At 47.9% G+C, this 21,160-nt stretch overlaps 1 protein-coding gene across 3 annotated transcripts in view; it reads right to left on the minus strand.

Moving 5' to 3' along the window:
• Positions 1 to 16,274: 16,274 nt before the first annotated feature.
• The window catches only part of MRTFB (myocardin related transcription factor B), a 163,083-nt gene continuing 158,197 nt past the window's right edge, over positions 16,275 to 21,160 (minus strand). For all 3 annotated transcript variants that reach the window (XM_060260841.1, XM_060260839.1, XM_060260840.1), the window contains 2 exons: positions 19,408 to 19,468; positions 16,275 to 17,714 (listed from right to left, as the gene is read on the minus strand). In XM_060260841.1, the coding sequence (XP_060116824.1) occupies positions 17,179 to 17,714; positions 19,408 to 19,468 (597 nt within the window). In that variant the 3' untranslated portion in view covers positions 16,275 to 17,178. The remainder of the gene's footprint in view (positions 17,715 to 19,407; positions 19,469 to 21,160) is intronic.

A 21,160-nucleotide genomic window follows, 5' to 3' on the forward strand; every position in this document is an offset into this window, starting at 1 on the left:
GCATGTATATAATTGGGACCCGGCCCGCCATTCTCTCTTTTGTGATGTACCATCTAATAAAGTATATTGCCTTCAACACGTCTCATCATCGAGTACATTACACTGGCGACGAGGATGGGATCTAGCTAGGTGACTCCCCAAGCGGGAAGTCGCTGACCTGGCTGGAGACGAGGAATGCACAGAGCCGCAAGGGACAGAAGCGCCCGCCGCCGCCATGGCGAACCCGAGTGTAACGACGGGCCACCTTGCTGAGTTCGACCCCGCCAACCCAGAGAGGTGGGAGACCTACATGGAGAGGGTCGAATGCTACCTACGTGCGAACATGATTACCGATGACAGCTGCATGAGGGACGTACTCCTGAGTGTCTGCAGGGAGGCCACCTTCGAGATCGCCAAAGGTCTCTCGGCCCCCGCGAAGCTCACAGAGAGAACGTATGGGGAGATCGTCAGACTCCTCACCGGGCATTTCTTGCCCCAGCCTTCCATCATCGCCCGCCGATTCCTCTTCCACAAGAGAGATGAAGGGCCCGGAGAAACGGCTGCCGTCTACCTAGCCGCTCTCCGCCAGATTGCAGGGAACTGCGGCTTCGACAAGCGGGAGGAAGCCCTGAGAGACTGATTCGTCTGGGGCCTCCGAGACGAAAGGCTGCAACAAAAGCTCTTCGAAAAGGTGGAGCTCACCCTGCAACAAGCTTTCAACGAAGCAACTGCGTTCCAGAGAATCACCACATCGTACAACAACCCGCGAGGGGAAGCAGTCCACCAAGAAGAGATGGCGCCTGGCGACCCAGAGGACAAAGAGGCCAATCAGCTCCGCTGCCAACAAGGCATGGGGCCGAGAGCACCCGCGCGGCAACGAGCAACAGAGAGACCAGCCAACAGCAAGTGTGCCAGCTGTGGCAACCCCCACGAGAGACCGGACTGCCCCTATCGCAACATGGACTGCAGGAACTGCGGAAAGGTGGGCCACATAGCGTGGGCTTGCCGGGCCAAGACCAATCGCAGACTCCAGACCGCTCACCACGACTCGACCGAGGCTCACACGACAGCATCTTTTTTTTTTAAATTTATTTTGAAAAGCTTTATTAATATAAGGTTCAAGGTACAATAGTGATGAGACATCAACAGATGTGTAGCATGTACCAATATAAAATAGGGAAATGGAAACATACAACGTTAGCTATTAAAGGCTAATTACAACATTAGTTGACATGACATCAAAATAGCATGGTATGAGTCATTAGGGTTCCTGCTGTCCTTCGAGACTTTATCAATAAAGGGACACCATTTGCACATAAAGTCTAGGGAAGTGGTTTGGGAGGAGCAACGAGGATCCAAATCATAGGTGAGCTTATCTAAGACAAAATAATCCCACAATTTCAGCCACCATGCCTGTCTCGAAGGAGGAGTTTGTTGCTTCCAAACCAGGGCAATCGCGAATTTAGCTGCTACGAACATGTGTGAAACTAGTTCTTCTGTGTGGTCAGGAGCGCGTGAGGCGCCTGCAAGGTTCAGAAGAGCGTACTCTGGCGTGAATGGTGGAGAGTATGAGGTGAGGGCATGCACTTCTTGGTAAATTAGCCTCCAAAAGCTTTGTATGACGGGGCACGACAGCATCGATCAGCCTGCAGGTACTGAACTTGCCCCTCATCGCCCCCAACAAAGTCAGACTGTCGGTCCTAATCGAGAGCGCTCCTTGCCAAATGGAGTTGGACTCGGGCTCCTCCATCTCCATAATTTCGGAGGAGACCCTAAGAAAACTGTGCCCCCGTCGCCAGCTCCAATTGAGACCGGCTGATTTTATACTGCGGGACTTCCAGAAAAACCCCGTGCACATTGTGGCCATGGTACAGGTAGAGAGGAATAACTTCAGGGGGCCACTGGACATTCTAGTGGTAAAGCGCAAGCTCACCACATTACTGTGGCTGGCCTGGTTTTGACTGCTAGGTATTCAAATTGTGGGGGTGCAGCAGATGCAAATGAATAACTTCGAGAACGTGTGCCGGGAATTCCCCGAAGTTTCTGATGGGTCCCTGGGGAGTTACAAGGTGCCGCCCATCACCTTACCTCTCGATCCCCTCATTAGACCGATAAGACTGAAGGCCAGGCGAGTTCCGTTCGCTCTAAAACCTAAAATAGAAGCGGAGCTGGACTGACTCATGGCCCAGGGAGTACTAGAACCGGTGTCCTATGCAGCCTGGGAAACCCCCATAGTCACGCCAGTGAAGCCAAACGGGGAGGTGCGAATATGCGCTGACTACAAGTGCACTATAAATAAAGTGCTCCAGGACAACCCATACCCCGTTCCGGTGGTCAGCCACATCCTGGCGGCCCTAGCTGGCTCTAAGGTTTTCGGGAAACTGGACCTGGCCCAAGCGTACCAGCAACTCCCAGTAGACCCCAAGACAGCAGAAGCTCAGACCATTGTGACCCACAGGGGAGCTTTTAGGGTGCGGCGGTTGCAATTTGGGGTTAGTGTAGCTCCAGGGATCTTTCAGAGCATAATGGACTCTCTTCTCAAAGGGATCCCCAGAGTGCAACCGTTTTTTGATGATGTTCTGATCGCCACCCCGGATGCGGAGGAGTTTAGCAGCTGCCTGAGAGAGGTACTCCGCCGCTTCCAGACGGCGGGTCTGAAAGTAAAGAGGGAAAAGTGCTCACTAGGGGTGCCGAGGGTGTTCTTAGGCTTTGCGGTAGACGCCGCAGGAATCCACCTGACGGAGGACAAGAACAGGGCGATAGTCCACGCCCTGCCCCCCACGTGCAAGACGGAGCTACAAAGTTTCTTGGGATTATTAAATTTTTACCATTTGTTCTTGCCCCACAAAGCGGCCATCGTGGAACCCCTCCACAGGCTGCTAGATAAACACGCCCCGTGGGTCTGGGGAAAGCAGCAGGCCGCCGCTTTTCAGGCAGTCAAAGACCTCCTTGTTTCCAATGCAGTGCTCCACCACTTTGACGAAGCCCTACCACTGATTTTGGCTTGTGATGTTTCCCCGTACGGGGTGGGCGCAGTTCTGGGGCACCAACTCCCAGACGGGAGGGAGGTCCCCGTGGCCAACTATTCGAGAACCCTGACCTCCGCAGAGCGTAACTACGCTCAGATTGACAAGGAGGCCTTGGCAATCGTGGCGGGCGTGCATAAATTCAATGATTACCTTATGGTAGGCGTTTCACGATTGCCACGGACCATAAGCCACTCCTGGGCCTCCTCGCCCCAGACCGCCAAACCCCACAAATTTTGTCACAGCGAATCCTGAGGTGGAACCAATTTCTGAACTCGTACACATACACCCTGGTTCACCGCCCGGGCAAAGCTATGGGGCACGCAGACGCCCTCAGCTGCCTGCCGCTACCCGCGACGGACCCAGATCCTGCCCCTGCCCACCATGTGATGCTACTGGAGTTTCTACCCGAGCACCCCCTCCATGCTGCTGAGGTGGCTTGGGCCATGGGCACGGACTATATACTTGCACAAGTTTTGGACTGGGTGGGAAGGGGGTGGCCTACGGGCAAACTGGACACAAAATTCAGGGTGTTCACATCACGCAGAGACGAGCTGACCACATACAAGGGGTGCATACTCTGGGGTAGCAGGGTGGTGGTTCCCCCCCACTGCGGAAGCAAGTGTTAGAAGCTTTACATGAAACACACCCGGGGATAGTGTGGATGAAGGCCCTGGAACGCAGTTACATATGGACGATGAGATAGAGGGGTGGGTGAGAAGGTGCCAACCCTGCCAGGAGTCCCAGCCTGATCCGCCCAGCACCCCCGTCCACCACTGGGAGTCCAACCGGAGGCCATGGTCCCGGCTTCATCTAGATTTTGCAGGGCCATACCAGGGCCAAATATTCTTCATCCTGGTCGATGCTTACACCAAGTGGTTAGAAGTGATCCCCGTAGCTTCCACCTCCACAGCAGCAGCAGTCACAGCCTTGCGAAGGGTCTTTTGCACACACGGAATCCCCGATACCCTGGTCACGGACAATGGGACTGCTTTCACCTCCGTGGAATTCTGGGAGTTCTTGAACCGATACCTCATCCAGCACATTTGGTCCGCCCCCTTCCATCCGGCCACCAACGGCCAGGCAGAGTGCATGGTGCGCACCACCAAAGAGGCCGTGGGTCGCATTGTACAGGGTGACGGGGACCACCACCTGGCAGCCTTCCTATTTCATAACAGAATCACCCCCAACCCTGTCACCGGGTCAAGCCCTGCCGAATTACTAATGGGGAGGAAATTGATCACGAGGTTAGACAGGCTACATCCTGACAGGGCTACAGACTTCCGCAGTTCCCCCGAAGTCAGGGAAGCTGCACGGGGTTTCTTTCCAGGGGATCCGGTCTATGCAAAAAACTTTGCGAGCGGCCCAGAGTGGTTGGCCGCCCAAGTGCTGCGGGTGACTGGGTCCCGCTCCTACGAGGTCTCGACAGAGGGGGGCCAGGTTCTCAGGAGGCATATCGATCAGTTGCGCCGCCGCACTTTGCCAGAGGAACTGACCGCCACGGGGGGCGGGGGGAGCGGGGAAGAACTGACAGCAACACCCCCGGAAAATACCCTGCCCATGCTGGCCGTACCGACTGCACGGGCGGAAGAGCACCACAGCGGTGGAAGCGACCCCACCAGAGAAGAGACTCCGGACAAGCAACAAGCGACGGCCAGTCAGTGTCCGGCAACACCTCAACAAGGGGAAACCGCCGCCCCGCCAGCTGCAGCGGCTGCACCGACTTCCCAAGCAACCCCGAGGTCAACCAGGGAACGCCTGGCACCGGCGTACTTGAAAGACTATGTGTCCTGAACTAGGGGGGGAGGAGTGTTATGTCCTGCATTCTAATCTCTATGTACAGCACAGCGCACGCTACAGAGGTGACCAGTGGAACCCCACTGGTCCCCGGATGTAGCTCGCTAATACGCACCGCCAATCAAGATCTGTGGCGGAAAGGTTAACTGACCAGGATTGGACCTGGCCTCACGGAGGGTTGTTCCGGGGCATGTATATAATTGGGACCCGGCCGACCATTCTCTCTCTTGTGATGTACCATCTAATAAAGTATGTTGCCTTCAACACATCTCGTCATCGAGTACATTACACACTGGGTGTGTTTTCTGATAGTCAACGCCTTTTGAATATGTACTGCTGCCAGTCGGGTCTTAGGCAAGTACTTGAGGAGATGGCAATGTCACTGGGGTGTCACTTGCTCCTAAGCATGTCTGACCAACTACAATTCTCACACTCCCCAAGACATTCCTCGGTTTGGATTTTTTCCCAGCACTTGAGCCAAAGCGATTGCCTGGTGGAACATCTGTACCTCTGAAGATATTACACCATTATGGTTGTCCTCCTTTTTCACCCCCATGCCCTTTCACCGCCCCCCACCCCGCACAGAAACTTAAGGCAGGTGACGACTTGAAAACAAAACCAAGAATGGAGCCAAGTGAAATAAACACCTATGGATATCACTTTTAGCTATCTGGCTCCAGTTCTGATGCTAAAGTCTGGAGAAGCACATCTGCTTCTGGTCCTGGAACACGAGTGGCCCAGGGATTTGGGAGTCTGCTTAATGTGCTCAGAGGTTAGCTGGATAGCTCCCTGAGGTGGTGTCATCTGTAGTGGTGCTCCACTGTGAATTTTCTCCCCAGACACATTTACTCCATGTTGTCTTCTCTGCTTCTTAGATGCCACCTTGCTTATTCGTGCTCTGAACTACACTGAGATCCAATTCGTTTTAACCCACTTCTAGTTTAATGTTATTTTATTTAGAATAAAAAGAAACGTTTGGCTTCTAGCTGTCAATTGGGAGTCTGTTCTGGATGATTTAAGACAACTGCAGATTTATACCCTTCCCTTCTCTCTGAATCAGACTCAGAGCAGCTTACAATCTTCTGTATCTTCTCTCCCCCAACAACAAACACCCTGTGAGATGGGTGAGGCTGAGAGAACTCTCACAGCAGCTGCCTTTTCATGGACAACTCCTGCTATGCTATGGCTAACCCAAGGCCATTCCAGCAGGTGCAAGTGAAGGAGGGAGGAATCAAACCCGGTTCTCCCAGATAAGAGTCTGCGAGCTTAATCACTACACCAAACTAGCTCTCAAACTAGTGCTGTTTGCTTTAAAGGTACTGACTGACTGACTGGTTGCCTGTTTTTGTCGGATTTATAAGCCTCCTTGGAAACTGCTTTGGCAGAAAGGTTGGGACAAAATGTTTCTGTGAGTGACCAGTGAGAGAAAAGCAGAGCATAAAGATCTAAATAATAATTATATATATTGTTTAAAAATACATGGCTATTAATATTACATCGGTTCAGGGCCATAGCTAGAATTTTAAGATTGGTGGAGCCCACAGATTTTTGTTTTTGGGGGAGGGGGCAGGGACCAATACTCCCTTCTAAGCTGTGGAGTCTTGTTAGTAAAAATTCTGCTTTGTGAGCTACTGACATTAAAGTTGTGAGCTTACTGCATAAATTAGTGTGCTCTGGAGCCATCCTTCCTAATGCAAAAATGTGTGAGCTGGAGGCTAAAAAACTGAGAGCTCGCTCAAACTAACTCAGCTTACAGGGAACACTGGCGGGGACCCCCCTGAGGCAAGTCAGTTTTTACACACCATGAAAAATAACAACAGGCACTTGCTCCAGGAGACTCTCCAGCATCTGCCAGGGCAAGAAAGGCAGAGATCTGCTCCTTCCTCTGTTTCTTCTCCCTGGCCTTGAAGGAGCACTTCCCCCACCTCCTGTTTTCTTGGTGATCTCTCTTGCCTGGCTGCTTCTTCTGGTGAGTTCTCTCCTTCCCTCCCAGCCAGCCAGCCAGCAGCTCCCGCGCAGCTGCTCACTCACCTTCCGCCTTTCTCCCACTTTTTGCCAGGTGCCGCTGCAGCAAAAAACGAGAGCAACAGCGTCTTCCACCTGCTCACAGGTGGGATGTGGCACTGCAGCTCTGGAAGGGCTCAGCTGGGTGTAGAAGACCAGGAGGAAGAAGATGAGGAAGAGAAGGACCCCCATGTCTGAGGATGGCTGGGAACAGAGCGGTGGTGAGCAAAGGGGGCAGATTGGAGGCCCTCCAATGGAGGGGCTATACAGGTGGAAGGGGGGATTGGATGGAGTGTCCTGGCCTCCCCCCCTAAGCTATGGACCTGTATCAGTTGTACTTTTTCTACATCTTTTAACCCAAAGTTTACTTGTTGATTGATAGCTATGGTGATATAGTCTATGGAGATCCTTAATTATTTTTTTAATAATCTACAGTGATGGCTATATCAAATCACTGTAAAGGGTCTGCCGTGAAAACGATGTGAAAGCAACGTCACCCCAGAGTCGAGAACGACTGGTGCTTGCACAGGGGACCTTTCCTTCCCTATTCTGTATTTCAGTTCAAAGGATATTGCTTTGTACTTGTATCGACTTTTGGGCAATGATTCTTAATGTTATATTTTTGATACTTTAACAAAATCAATATTTTTTTTTAAAAAACACACAGCTATAAGCTCTTATTTGTCATTTATCTGTGGACTAAGTTTCATCACCCTCATTGAGGCTCTCTCTGAGCAGACTGCTCAAGGCAATCACACAAATAACCACTGCACGTATTAACTTGGTTTATTTGACACACAAGTTGCAAAATTGCTGAGATATCAAACATTTCCTCATTAGCTACAACATTGCCACTATGTACAAAAGGTATCATCAATGTACGACACATATAAAAATACAGTATGCATTACATATATACAGTACAATGTGCAAAACATGGCAAATCAATGTTATGGAATTGATTCTGGGGGTGCAAACAGCAAATACAAAGGCATCGTGGTTTCTTATACAAAGGCAACGCACCGGGGCGGCGGGTGTGGGGGGCGGGGAAGGGACTGCTTCGGCTGCCGGATATTTCTCTTTCACCTAGAGTGTAAAATGAAGAGGCCTGTACGGACTGGTGTCCATCTTCTTGTTTTCATAACTTGAGATGCTAAGATGTGATTGTGGCTACGAAAAGAAGAAAAGGGACGCCAGAGTCACACCAAGTGCTACGTCTACTGCAAGCCACAAAAAGGAGAGAGGCCCTTGCTGGCAAGGAGATGGATGCAAATTCCTTAGTGTGGTTTCGTAAATGGCAAAACAAGGACTGGGATCGCTAAGACGCCGAAACAAAGAGAAATACTTACATCTTCAGCTTTAAAAAAAAGACTTTCAACCAAGATTGCCTGAAGATCCTTCTATTCTTTTCTTAATGGGTTAGAGCTGGAGCAGGGGTGGGGGGTGCTCCTTGGCAGTCGGAGTAGCAGTGCTTTGGTTTCTGCAATGGAGTTTTGCTGATCATTTTAAGGCTCTGGATTTTTTTTTCTTTAAAAAGTGCCCCATGTAACAGTTATTTAAAATGCTGGTAGTGGTTTTTTTTGTATTAGGAAGCCTTACAAGTCACAATTTCAAGACTCTGCATTTTACCTGTGGCAAGCCTTCTTCTGTCCACCAGATTTTTATGCCAAGCCAATTTAGAAGATGATGATGATATTGGATTTATATCCCACCCTCCACTCCAAATTCCAGAGCGGCTCACAATCTCCTTTATCTTCCTCTCCCCCACCAGACACCCTGTGAGGTGGGTGGGACTGAGAGGGTTTTCACAGCAGCTGCCCTTTCAAGGACAAGTCCTGCGATAGCTATGGCTGACCCAAGGCCATGCTAGCAGGTGCAAGTGGAGGAGTGGGGAATCAAACCCGGTTGTCCCAGATAAGAGTCCGCACACTTAAACCACTACACCAAACTGGCTCTAATTTACTGGTGAACAGGTATTCTGCATCGGCTGCAGGCAGCAGAGAACATAACGGCTGCTTCCTCTTCCTTTCTATCAGCAAAATTGCAGGTATAAGCAAAAAAACAACTGTTTGCATTTGTCACAGAAGTTCTGCTTTCTATTATACTGTAAAACAAGTTGCGGATTAAAAATGTGCAATTAAACTGAATGGATCTGATTGATTCCTGATAAAAATGTCAGCTACCCACCCTCCCTTCTCACGTTCTTGTCACGTTTTGTAATGCCGCATCTGCGGTTTGAAATGGAACTGGAAACATCTGCAATGATAATTTGTTTTTAAGACAAAGCTACAACCTAGTTTTGTTTTCCAGAATGCAAAAATGTAATGCCACCCGACATTAGCCTCCCCGCTTTAAAAAGGTGTTCTTCTCCAGAAAGATGTGGAACTAGGTTCCATATTCCAGTTCTAAAAGAACTTTAAAAAACAACTGCTACTACTATTTAATGCCAACAATGCATGCTAGTGTTCTTTCAACCTGCCCGATAATTAGTGAATGATCCTAGGTAAAGTAAAGCCCCTTTTAACTCTTGTTTTTAAAGAGAATTCAAAACTTTGCCTGGATCATACCTGCTAGGTGCCTGCTGAACATGCATCAAGCATCAGTTAGCGCCTTACTGCATTTTTTTCCAGAAGTACAGTGCTTTCCTAAAGTATTTCTGTGGTCCTCTGCTTTCCGGAGCTCTAGAGCACATCTCCTCACAAATTTATGATCAAATCAGAAACCTTAAGAGGAAAGCTATACACTCTGGAGCGATCACCCAGAATGTCATGGGACTCGCTGAAGAAAAGAAAAAGAAGACTCCCCTCCCTTCGCTACCTGAAGGAGTCTCAGAGCGGCTTACAATCTCCTTTCCCTTCCCCTCCCCATGATGGACACCCTATGAGGTGGGGCTGAGAGCACTGCTCTTGAGAGAACAGTTCTGAGAGTTATGACTGACCCAAGGTCACTCCAGCAGGTGCATGTGGAGGAATGGGGAATCAAACCTGGTTCTCCCAGAATAAGAGTCCACACATTTAATCGCTGCACCAAACTGGTTCTCTTGGAGAGACTTCCAGAACAAGTGGTTCACATAGTGCATCTTTGGGCACCTAAGTATGTTGGCAAACCTGCAAATTCTATCGATAAAATACTTATTGACTGAATTTTTGTGCAAGTGAGCAAGGCAAAATCCTAAGGCATTTACTCAGAAGCAAGTCCCACAATCCTATTGAACACATTCCAAGGTAGGAATAGGCACTTTATCAGAGGTGGAATTCTAGCAGGAGCTCCTTTGCATATTAGGCCGTACCCCCCTGATGTAACCAATCCTCCTAGAGCTTACAAGGCACTTTTTTGTAAACTCTTGGAGGATTGGCTACATCAGGGGTGTGTGGCCTAATATGCAAAGGAGCTCCTGCTAAAATTCCACCCCTGCACCCTATACTTTTGGACTTCTGCTGCTGAGCTAAGAATGTTTGATAGTTTTTTTTAAAAAAAGAACAGAGATCCAAAAATAAAATATATCCCTATGCTATACCTACACAGTTTCAAAATGCCCTGAAATGCAAGCCCGCACCACAGACTTGCAGTGCCCTCCTCAACATCTTCATACCTACTCGAGTCCACTGACTTCAATGGGCCGAGATGGGTGTAACTCTGATAAGGATAAAGGTTGAGTCCAGCAGCACCTTTAAGAACAACAAATGTTTTATTCATGGCATAATCATGCTTCCTCAGACTGAAGCTTGGTCTTAAAGGGGCCCACCGGACTCAAACTTTGTTCTGCTGCTTCAGACCAAAACGGCTACCCCACCTGAATCGAAAAAGCACTGGCACCCTTGGGCTCTGGCATCATGAGTAAATCACCTGCACAGGACTTTTTTTGTAGCAGGAACTCCTTTGCATATTAGGCTTCCCCCTCCGGATGTGGCCAATCTTCCTGGAGCTTACAGTAGGCCCTGTACGAAGAGCCCTGCAAGCTCTTGGAGGATTGGCCACACCAGGAGGGTGTGGCCTAATATGCAAAAGAGCTGCTACAAAAAAAGCCCTGCACCTGCATGTGTAATGGCTTCACCAACTGAACTCAAAAGGAGCACCTGACTGTTCCTTTACTCCACAGCAAAGCAGCACACAAATTTTACCCTGGCTGATGCATGTAGTTTTCAAAAGCAGCCAAGAAATAACCGCTTCTAAGCTGTGACTGACGGATAACGGATAAAGCGGCGTGTTTTATCGGACCAGTTGGAAGTGCATGAATACAAAAGCTTTGAGTACCACAACGCTCATCATTAAAGAGTTCTGCGCAGTTTAAAAGCAAATGCATTTTTAACACCTAAGCTTGGTCCAGTAAAACATATCCCTTTATCTGTTTCAGTCTTCTGGGAACAGATGTGAAAAGTGGCGTGCAAGCTGGCTTGGGAAAATATGGCAGGTATTGAAATCTGTGCGCTTCAAGATGATGTTTGGGTTGTATAGACATTGTCTATGCGGGTCAAGCTCGCCTGATTCCATCCGGCATATTTTATTGAACTGCCAACTGCATACTAATCTCCGGAAGGTTCTGTTAGTCTTTCCTTACCATCTTATAATCAAGAAAACAGGATTGATTGCCGTTTCTTACTAAACAACAACATAACCGATATCACAAGAGCTGTTGCCAAATTCTTGGCTGAAATTTAGGGGAGGGATGGTGGCTCAGTGGTAGAGCATCTGCTTGGTAAGCAGAAGGTCCCAGGTTCAATCCCTGGCATCTCCAAAAAAGGGTTCAGGTAAATAGGTGTGAAAAACCTCAGCTTGAGACCCTGGAGAGCCGCTGCCAGTCTGCGTAGACAATACTGACTGATGGACCGAGGGTCTGATTCAGTATAAGGCAGCTTCATATGTCCATAAATGGTCAAAAATTATTCTAAGCAGGTTTTATTGTGATACTTAATCTCATTTTAGCCTTTTATGCTTTGAACAGACATATTGGATTGTTGTTTGGTTGACAAGTCTCTGTATATCTCTTTTGGTTATGCCAATAAAGGTGTGATTGATTGTATGCCTGATATGTGATGTGTGGACAAGGTATGTCCTCAAACAGATGCTTCGTATTGGTATGATCGTCAGCAACTGGTTCTCCGACGGCTGCAGAGTTCTATATGGTGCTGCCTCAAAACATGTGCCAGGGATGCCAGCCTCCAGGTGGGAGCTGGGGATCCCATGGAACTACAGCTCAGCTCCAGAGACCAGTTCCCCTGGAGAAAATGGAGGCTTTGGAGGGTGAACTCTGTCCCTCCCCAGCATCCATTCCCAAATTCCCTGGAGTTTTCCAACCTGGCACTGGCAAACCTATGTTTACCTGAACTGTTCAATCTGTTCTTACTTCTTAGAAGGCATGTTTGGGACTGCAGCCACACTGCCAAGCTTACCCACAATTCATCCAGAAAAAGCTATGACCGTGACAACAGGGTGTGACTCACAGGTTACTTTATGCTGCCTTCCTTGCTTGCTGAAGAAACCAGCCTGAGGGCAGGATAACATGGGAATCTGGAACTGTGCTTCCGGGATAATGGGAGTTTCAAAAAACACTTTCCAGATGGCCCAAGGTGCCACACTTGGAGACCCTTAAATTCTTACAGGTAAGCTACTTCCAGGCATTAAAAAAAAGGTGAAAGTAGTCCCCTGTGCAAGCACCAGTCGTTTCCGACTCTGGGGTGATGTTGCTTTCACGTTTTCAGGTTTTTTGCAGGGTGGTTTGCCATTGCCTTCCCCAGTCATCTACACTTTTCCCCCAGGAAGCTGGGGACTCATCTGACTGACCTCGGAAGGATGAAAGGCTGAGTCAACCTCGAGCCTGCTACCTGAACCAGCTTCCGCCGGGATCAAACTCAGGTCGTAAGCAGAGCTTAGGACTGCAGCTTTACCACTCTGCGCCTTTCTGGCATTAAAACAAACATCTGAAATAAGAGGCAATCGCGGAGACGGGCAGGCGGAGCCTACGTTAGCAAGCAGGGCATGCTTGGGACTGCCGCAAGCATCACAACGGCTCTCGGGCTGAAGTAAGGACTAGCAGTGAAAGCCACAGAACCAACTGATTGCCAAGAGAAAAGTTTAAAAAGTCCTGTGTTACAAAAAAAAAGTCATTGTGCACAAAATTTACCCAAGCGATTAAAAACAAAACGAAAACAACTTTCTCAACAAGTACAAGGTTCACACGCGTGTGTGTAGTAAATAATGTACACGAGGGAGCCCGTTTCAGAGCACGGGATCCAGCGCCAACCCTTACGAAGCCCGTTTCATCGTAAAGCTTGATTCTGAAATGTGCAGAAGCATCGCACGGTCTCAGTTGGAGAAAATAAATACTGTCAGTACAAACGTCCCGTGATCCCCTTAGGCTGTTGCAGAAGAAAGCGGTTCTGCACCAGTTATCAAACACCTGATGGGGCTTTACTTGGAGGAGGACTCCTTTTGGTTGCACGTGCTCCTGGGGCTCGGTTCCCACACTAAACGTGAAGATGATTGTGTGCGACGCAGCAGTTGCACACAACACCCACTGATTCTAAAGCTGTATTTACATGCAAATTCTGCCTACTGGCTGAGAGCAGCCAAAGTTAGTGTTGTGGCAAGAGGACCAAAAGCTGTGCAGGCGCCCTTAGAGACCCTCTGGCTGAACTGGGGATGCTCTAAATCCAGGAAGGCAGAGGATCGTCCTGAGGAAGTGGAAGGGCTGCCTACAAAAGCTCATGGCTGTGATGGAAAGAAAAGAGGGGAGAGGCGTATCTTGCTTTCATCCAGACACACTGTGAGGTGGGTGGGGCTGAGAGGGCTCTCCCAGCAGCTGCTCTTTCAAGGACAACTTCTACAAGAGCTATGGCTGACCCAAGGCCATTCCAGCAGGTGCAAGTGGGGGAGTGGGGAATCAAACCTGGTTCTCCCAGATAAGAGTCCCCACACTTAAACACTACACCAAACTGGCTCTCAGTTGCTCTGTGCAGGCAGAAGTCCTTGGGCTTGTAGGAATACCTACTTAAGATCTAAGCCCACACAAGTGGGATCAGAGTTCTCTTAATGTCCTGCTGGCACAAGAGGCAAGATTCCCTTTTGGGGGGGGGGGGGCAGTGTTGGTATTTTTGTATATTTTAGGTGTGTGTGTGTGAGAAGGAACAGACCATGTGCTTTTATCCCATAGATTCTACTGTGATTTACTTGCATTTTAACTGGATCCTATATTGCAATCCCTGGAGGGTAAATCTGATGAAAGCAAGCATGCTAGCCTCAAATAAGGCTGAAACCATCGAAGTGGTGGCAAACTTCCTTTACTGTGCTTATAAGGGAAGTCTATTTAGAATGTTTAATTAAGCATCTTTTTTCCTGCTTCCCTGATTTGATACTGTTGTTGTTATGCCAATAAAGGTTATGTGACTGTGTGTGTGTGTGCACGCACCTGGAAGTCATGTTGACCTCTGGTAACTGATTCCTACTGGGGCCCTGGAGGATAATCAGGGAGGTAGCTGAATAAAGCCTGCCTCTGCTTTCCAACTGGGTATTTCAAGGACAGTCTCCCATCCAAGTACTAACCACAATTGACCCTGCTTAGCTTTTGAGATCGGGCTTGCCTAGGCTATCCAGGGCAAGAGGCAAGCTTCCTTTGAGGTGGAGCTACCTTTTCCGCCAGTGAGGCATTACCACACGGCCCTTGTGTGACTATAACTTCCTTCTCTTTGGATCTGAGCATAAGTTCCAAGGGAGAGGGAGGATCTGAACCCAAACCTTTTTTTTTGTGGGAGGATGTAAGAAAACAATGTAATTCTATGTTCCCTAGGAGGTGCTCGGAACCTCCTAAGACCAGCCCTCCATCAAAGAACAGCTGAGCAGAATGGTGCAGTTCAATACGTATTCTCTCTTGGACAAGGCAAAACAAACTTTCCTATTTCCCCTTGAGATATAGCCACAAGCCAAGGCAACAGAAACTTAATGAGCTTCATACAAATCACTGTGTCTGCTGCCGAAACCTACAACTTCTCCCTGCAATCGTATGGCAACATAAATAAAAGCAGCATAAAGACATTCTCCCAAACGTGAGTCACAAATTAGATTTGTGTGTGTGTGTGAAGCTACTCTGACATCAATAACATTTCCCGTAAGTTTTAAAACTCCCCGGATCAACTCTTAAAAGGAAATCATGCTGAGTGAATTGGCAGTGTCACCATGGCGGCTTTAAGAGAAAACAAGCTGCAAAAACACATTAAAGGTATTTAGTTGGCTTGCAGACGTTGCACGATGGTGCAGTGGGGGGTGGGGTGGGGATATTTTTATTACATTTCACTCGAAGATTCCTTATTGACAGCTTATTGCTGGGGAACATTCTGAGGGGGCTGCTTTTCAGACGCCCTGATAACAATGTTGTTAATTTTTTAAAAACCTTTTCCGCTGCTCCACTGTTTTTTCCTTCTCTGCGCTGGTGTACCTCGCCCCCTTGCTCATAGATGATGCACACCAACTGAATTAATGCCATGCGACATATGAATCGGATTGATTTCGATTTGTCAGTGCTGATTCATGCTTTGGTGATAATTCAATGGGATCCATAGATATGACTTGTGTTTTTCTAACAAAGACTGCTGGTCGTCAGCAACAGTCTAAATCAGGGGTGGCCAAACTTGCTTAATGTAAGAGCCACGTATAATAATTGTCAAATGTTTGAGAGCTACAAGTCATAAGTGTCAGATGTTTGAGAGCTGCAAGGAAGGAAGCCAAATAGATTTGGGGGGGAAGAGGAGAGGTAGAAAGAAAGCAACTTTAAATGCATTCTCCAAGCCACTGGCTGGCTTCGAGAAGTGATTTAAAGACACAAATGCCTTCTTCAAGCTCGCCATTGGGGTGGGGGCTTCAAGAGCCACACGAGGCTCCTGAGCCACAGTTTGGCCACCTCTGGTCTAAATCCTGATAATTTCCTATGATTCCAAGCGTCAAATAGTTTTGTTGCGTCTGGACTGAGAAGTGAACATGGGTGGCACTACTAATGCAGAGAAAGCACGCTTTCTCCCTTATGGTTTAAGCAGTGCTTGACACACAGACCCTGTGGGAATAGTTGTGGCTTCGCAACAGTCCTTTGGAGAATGAAAAGAACTTTCTAAAAACAATAGAAGGAAGAGAGGCTTGGCTCAGTAGCTCTGCTGTGCAATTAAGAAAGCCTGGCAAAGCAAGCTCTCCCTCCCCCCATTCCTCCCCCAAGGGAGAAGCTTCAGCCAAGGGAGAAAATAGAGGTTTCGCTCTGTAGCTCCTGTGAGAGAGGGAGAAGGAAGCAGACAAGAGCAAGTTGCTCGAGGGCCTGACAGGAGCCCTCCAAGGGCCTGATTCGGCCCCTGAACTGCACGTTTGACACTCCTGTATTAGACCATACTAGGGTAGATGACCCAGTCTTTGCATATGGCCCCTTTTAAAGGTATTTATACAGTTCCTACAAGGAGCACTGCCCAGATGCTTGACTGAAGGCTCTTGCCCTATAGCACTTGTTTTAATGTAAGCCATTACATCAGGGAGAAGGAGCACTTGTCATTTATACTGATCACTTGAAATTTTTAAAAAGTGGGAAATTCAGAGGTGTGAGAGGAAAAAAGGTGTTGCAGACTCCCCCTCCCCCAAAAAAGTAATGTTCAGATAAAATTATATAAGCTATTTGTCTAGATCTTAGGAGGTAGCCCTGTCTAGAAGAACAACTGGTTGTAAATATACAAATAATGGTCTGAAAATACCTTGTCGGTCAGAGGTGAACTGCAGGCATTTGCAAAAATACTTCCTGTTTCCAAAACACACAGCCCATTGTGCATTTGTGATGTCTGCAACGGCACTTCCTAGATTTCCCCTGGATGCATATTAAAGTATTGAATTGAGATTTTAAATTGACGGCTTACGGGATGTACATGCAGGTTTGTGTGTGTGTGGACTTGTCTTTAAAAACTCAGGAAGCTACATCTAAAACATAAGTCAGTTTTGACTGTGCCTAAAAATCTGCCAGCCGACCCTTTCAAAAATACATCTTAAGCGCGGCTCAGGCTGTCCACAGGAACAGTCGGGTGCAGTGTCATCAAGCTTTATACTCAAACAGACGTTGCTGTCCTTGCTACAACACACCGAGATCCGATCTCTCTCAACTGCTTGCCAGTGATAAAAACATCCAGCGGTTGCAAAACCTTTCTTCTTATGCTTTTTCTCTTAGTGGAACATTCTCAAATCTTTTTTTTTCTTTTTGTCCTCACTATCTAGAAGCACTTTTTATGTTGGAAAAAAAAAATCATCCCTAAAGATCATTTAAAAGATGATCCCGAACGTAAAGATAATGAAACCATGGACCTGTACTGTGAAGAGAACTTTTAAAACCATGGTCCCCTGTGCTTGGCCTTTGCGGTGGTTAGTCCCAGTGCAACTGCAGGTCCTGGGGGTCGAGGAAGTCTGTCGAGAACATACTTGGAGCCGTCGCGCTGAGAGGCGTCAACCCCGACGAGCTGTTTGGCATGGTGATATCTAGCCACTCCATGTTGTCTAAATTTGTGTCTGGAAGATCGAGAGATAAACAGGAACCGGTAGAAGTGAACTGCGAATCGGAGGTCTCCATCGGCGACTGCGAATGGTCTATAATGCCCGAATGATTGAGGAGGTCGTTTTGGAGGTCCTCGATGAGAGAGAAAGGTTCTCTGTCCTCGTTGCCGCTTCCCATGGGAGGCATGTCATTCCCTGCGGGCAAAGTCCCTTCCAAGAGCGCCTCCAGCTGGTTCTCCAGGCAAATAGAGAAATTGCTTGTGGAATCTAAGGAGAGGGGAGGGGCCATCTGGACCTGCGGTGGCGGGCGAGACACCACGGTGTTCACCGGCATCGTGGTGATGTTGGCGGTGACTGGTCTCATTTTGGAAATCAGAGAAGGTTCTTCCTTGGTAGGCAGGGAAATCTCTGCTCGCAAGAAAGGAAACAGCAAGGAGATCAGAAAGAAGAAGATATTGGATTTATATCCCGCCCTCCACTCCGAATCTCAGAGTGGCTCACAATCTCCGTTATCTTCCTCCCCCACAACAGACACCCTGTGAGGTGGGTGGGGCTGAGAGGGCTCTCACAGCAGCTGCCCTTTCAAGGACAACCTCTGCCAGAGCTATGGCTGACCCAAGGCCATTCCAGCAGGTGCAACTGGAGGAGCGGGGAATCAAACCTGGTTCTCCCAGATAAGAGTCCGCAAACTTAACCACTACACCAAACTGGCTCTCGTCTTTTTACTGCTAGCATAAGCAGTACAAAAAAAAATTCACTTGCTCGCTCCAGTGCACAGCTTCAACAAGGTATTTGTGCCCTTGGTGAGCTGGATCTACATTACTTTTGGATGAGGTCAATGACTACTAAGAAAGGGCCATAGTCAAGCAGAGAATACTAGACACCGAGAGACAGAATGATATTGCCAAGGTTTCGAGCTTTTATGCTCCTCTCCAAAAGAGATATGTAGTTTCCCCAGACCCCCATCTATCGAATCTGGCAATTCCATCCCATAGAAGGGCCTTTTCTATGGCCCGTTGTAACACTTTTCCTTCTGCAGTCATAGAGGGTCGCTATAAAAAGGTGCCTATGGCTGAGCGTGTTTGTCCGCATGGCACAGGTAAAGTAGAAACTATCGAGTATACTCTGCTTGTGTGTAATCTCTACAAAGAAACACAAGCCAAGTTTATCCAACCTTTACTGCTGAAATTTATGGGTTTTCTGGACTCTGAATTAAGAAATATGCTTTTGGCAGATTCTAACTCTCAAGTTACACTTGCTGGCTCCAGATTTTTTGCTGCAGCATTTAGAATTCGTGAAGATTACACAAAGGAGTGATATAAATGTACCTCAGGTTTTGCATTCTTCTTCTTCTTCTCCCCCCCCCCAAGAATGCTGTAAGTTCCCTTCTTTTCTTGAATGCCTCCTTCTTACGTCTTTTTATATTATGCTATAATACTCCCATTGGCTGTTCACTTTCTGTATTTTATGTAAAGTAGTTCTTTTTGATGTATGCTGGCCATGGGCTGTAATGATAAACTGACTGACCGATTCACTGTGCTTTATGCAACACAAGGAAGCTATGAAACCTCCTTGCTGCCACCATCCGGATAATTCTCCAAGGTGTGGCTAACGAGACACATCCCACGGTCTATCTAACCTGCACAAGGGACTCACGTGGCTAATCCCTGGTCAGGCAGACAACCGTTTTCTCCTTGCAGGGAACCGTCTTAAGGCTTTTTTAACAGGACTCAAAGCAGCTGACTGAAGACCTGTTGCTCTGACTGACGGCAATAAGATTTCTCATCGACTCGGCGGATTCCGGATGGATTACTTGGCCATCAATGAAAAACGTGGCAGTTAATGAATTGTCATCAACTTGTCTGATGCGCTTAAGGGTCTGGAGTTGCCTAGAGTTATTTGAATGGTCAACGCTGCACTGAGATTGAGCTTTCTTTCTACACTGCACGATGGAAGAATTCAAAAACAAGCCATAACTTGTTCATCGGATAAGAAGGTGACAGTTTATTCTGTAAGACTGCTCCCACAGCACCCTCTGCTCTGGGTTACAGTAAAACAGGACGTTGTTTCTTGTTTTGTTTTTTGCTTTGCTCTGACTTACCTCCACTCTGAATGAGAATGTCAAAGAGGTCATCCATCTGCTGGCTATGAGCACTGGACATCTGTAACACAGAGAGCGCTTTTATTGGCTTTCATCGCTCAGTTGTGCAGGAGCATCCACTTTCTAGTCTAGCAGTGTGTCAGGATCACAGTGGGGGCTGTGGTTATGTGGTTGCAGCATCCCCTCTCTTTGTAGTCAGAATGTGGCTCTAGGCAGCAGAAGGGGCACCACGTCACCTGCTGAAGGACTCCTGCAAGCAACCAAATCTGACGCAGGTTTCCGTTCATTCTGCTGAATACGAGGCAAGATCTGGCAGTTTTGCAACATGATTCAAAAGCAACAACCCAAAAGGGAGAATTAGCAGCCCCTCCCAGTAAATATTTACCTTGCACGTAGGCAAGTGAAGTATACTACACAGTGGCAGAATGATAGGAATGTAAATTTCTGGCAGGCAAAAATCACCAAATGAGAATATCCCACAAAATAGATAGCCCAGGCAAGCCCAATGTCATCAGATCTTGGAAGCTAAGCAGGGTCGACTCTGGGAAGTACTTAGATGGGAGATCTTCTTGGAATACTAGAGCTGGCAGGCAGAGGCAGGCTTTATTCAGCTACCTCTCTGGATATTGTCCATGCCCCCAGTAGGGGTTAGTCACTAGAGGTTACCATGACTTCCAGGTGCACACATACACACAAAAATACAAAAAAAGAACATCCCACAAAACAACTGCTCACATACCTAATTCCACATACGGTATCTGCTCTCTTATCAGAATTCACATTACAAAATACAAAACCAGGAAAAGAATAAAGAAAGATCCCCTGTGCAAGCACCAGCCATTTCCAACTTTGGGGTGACGTTGCTCTCACAACGTTTTCACGGCAGACTTTTTACGGGGTGGTTTGCCATTGCCTTCCCCAGTCAGCTACGCTTTCCCCCCAGCAAGCTGGGTACTCATTTTACCGACCTCAGAAGGTTGGAAGGCTGAGTCAACCTCAAGACGGCTACCTGAAAACCCAGCTTCCGCTGGGGATTGAACTCAGGTCATGAGCAGAGCTTAGGACTGCAGTACTGCAGCTTTAACACTCTGCGCCATGGGGCTCTTACAAAACCAACACCTCAATCAAAATCAATCTAAAACCCTAACAAATACCAACTTTAATCAAGTAAGTGTGGGCCCAGCAGTTAGTGGGTTGGGTCTATGACATAGAAGTCCAAGGTTTAAATCCCCACAGTGCCCGGAAGCCCGGCAGGGGGACTGTGGGCCAATCACTCTCTCTTGTCTCTCAACCTATCCTGCTTTTACAGGATTGTTTGTAAGGATTACACAAAGGTGTGGAGAATTGTGCCTGTTGTCCTGGGGAAGAAGGGTACTTAGGGAGAGAATGAATGGCTTTTACATCATGCATCATGTGACAGAATGAATGGATTTTACATAATGCATTGAAGCAGCATATAACAGGACTTGGGATCGCAAAGAAGACCCCTCTCCACATGGGTAGCTAATATAAGCAGGATACAAACAGCCACCTTGGGTCACTGCAGGGGGCACCGGGCGACAGAGAAGAAGGAAGAGCTGTGCTATCTTATTTCAGCTTTGCCCAGTTCATGGCTTTACATGCTAGTCACATGACCTTGAAATGAATGGGAGAAAGCTTGTAGGCTGCTAAGAGTTAGGAGGTGTAAAATAAACTGAGGACATAGTGCGATTCAGAAATGCACAGCCTGCTAGAGAGGACAGGAAGAGAGACA

Source organism: Heteronotia binoei, chromosome 20, assembly GCF_032191835.1.
Source record: "Heteronotia binoei isolate CCM8104 ecotype False Entrance Well chromosome 20, APGP_CSIRO_Hbin_v1, whole genome shotgun sequence".
NCBI classification, from domain to species: Eukaryota; Metazoa; Chordata; class Lepidosauria; order Squamata; family Gekkonidae; genus Heteronotia; species Heteronotia binoei.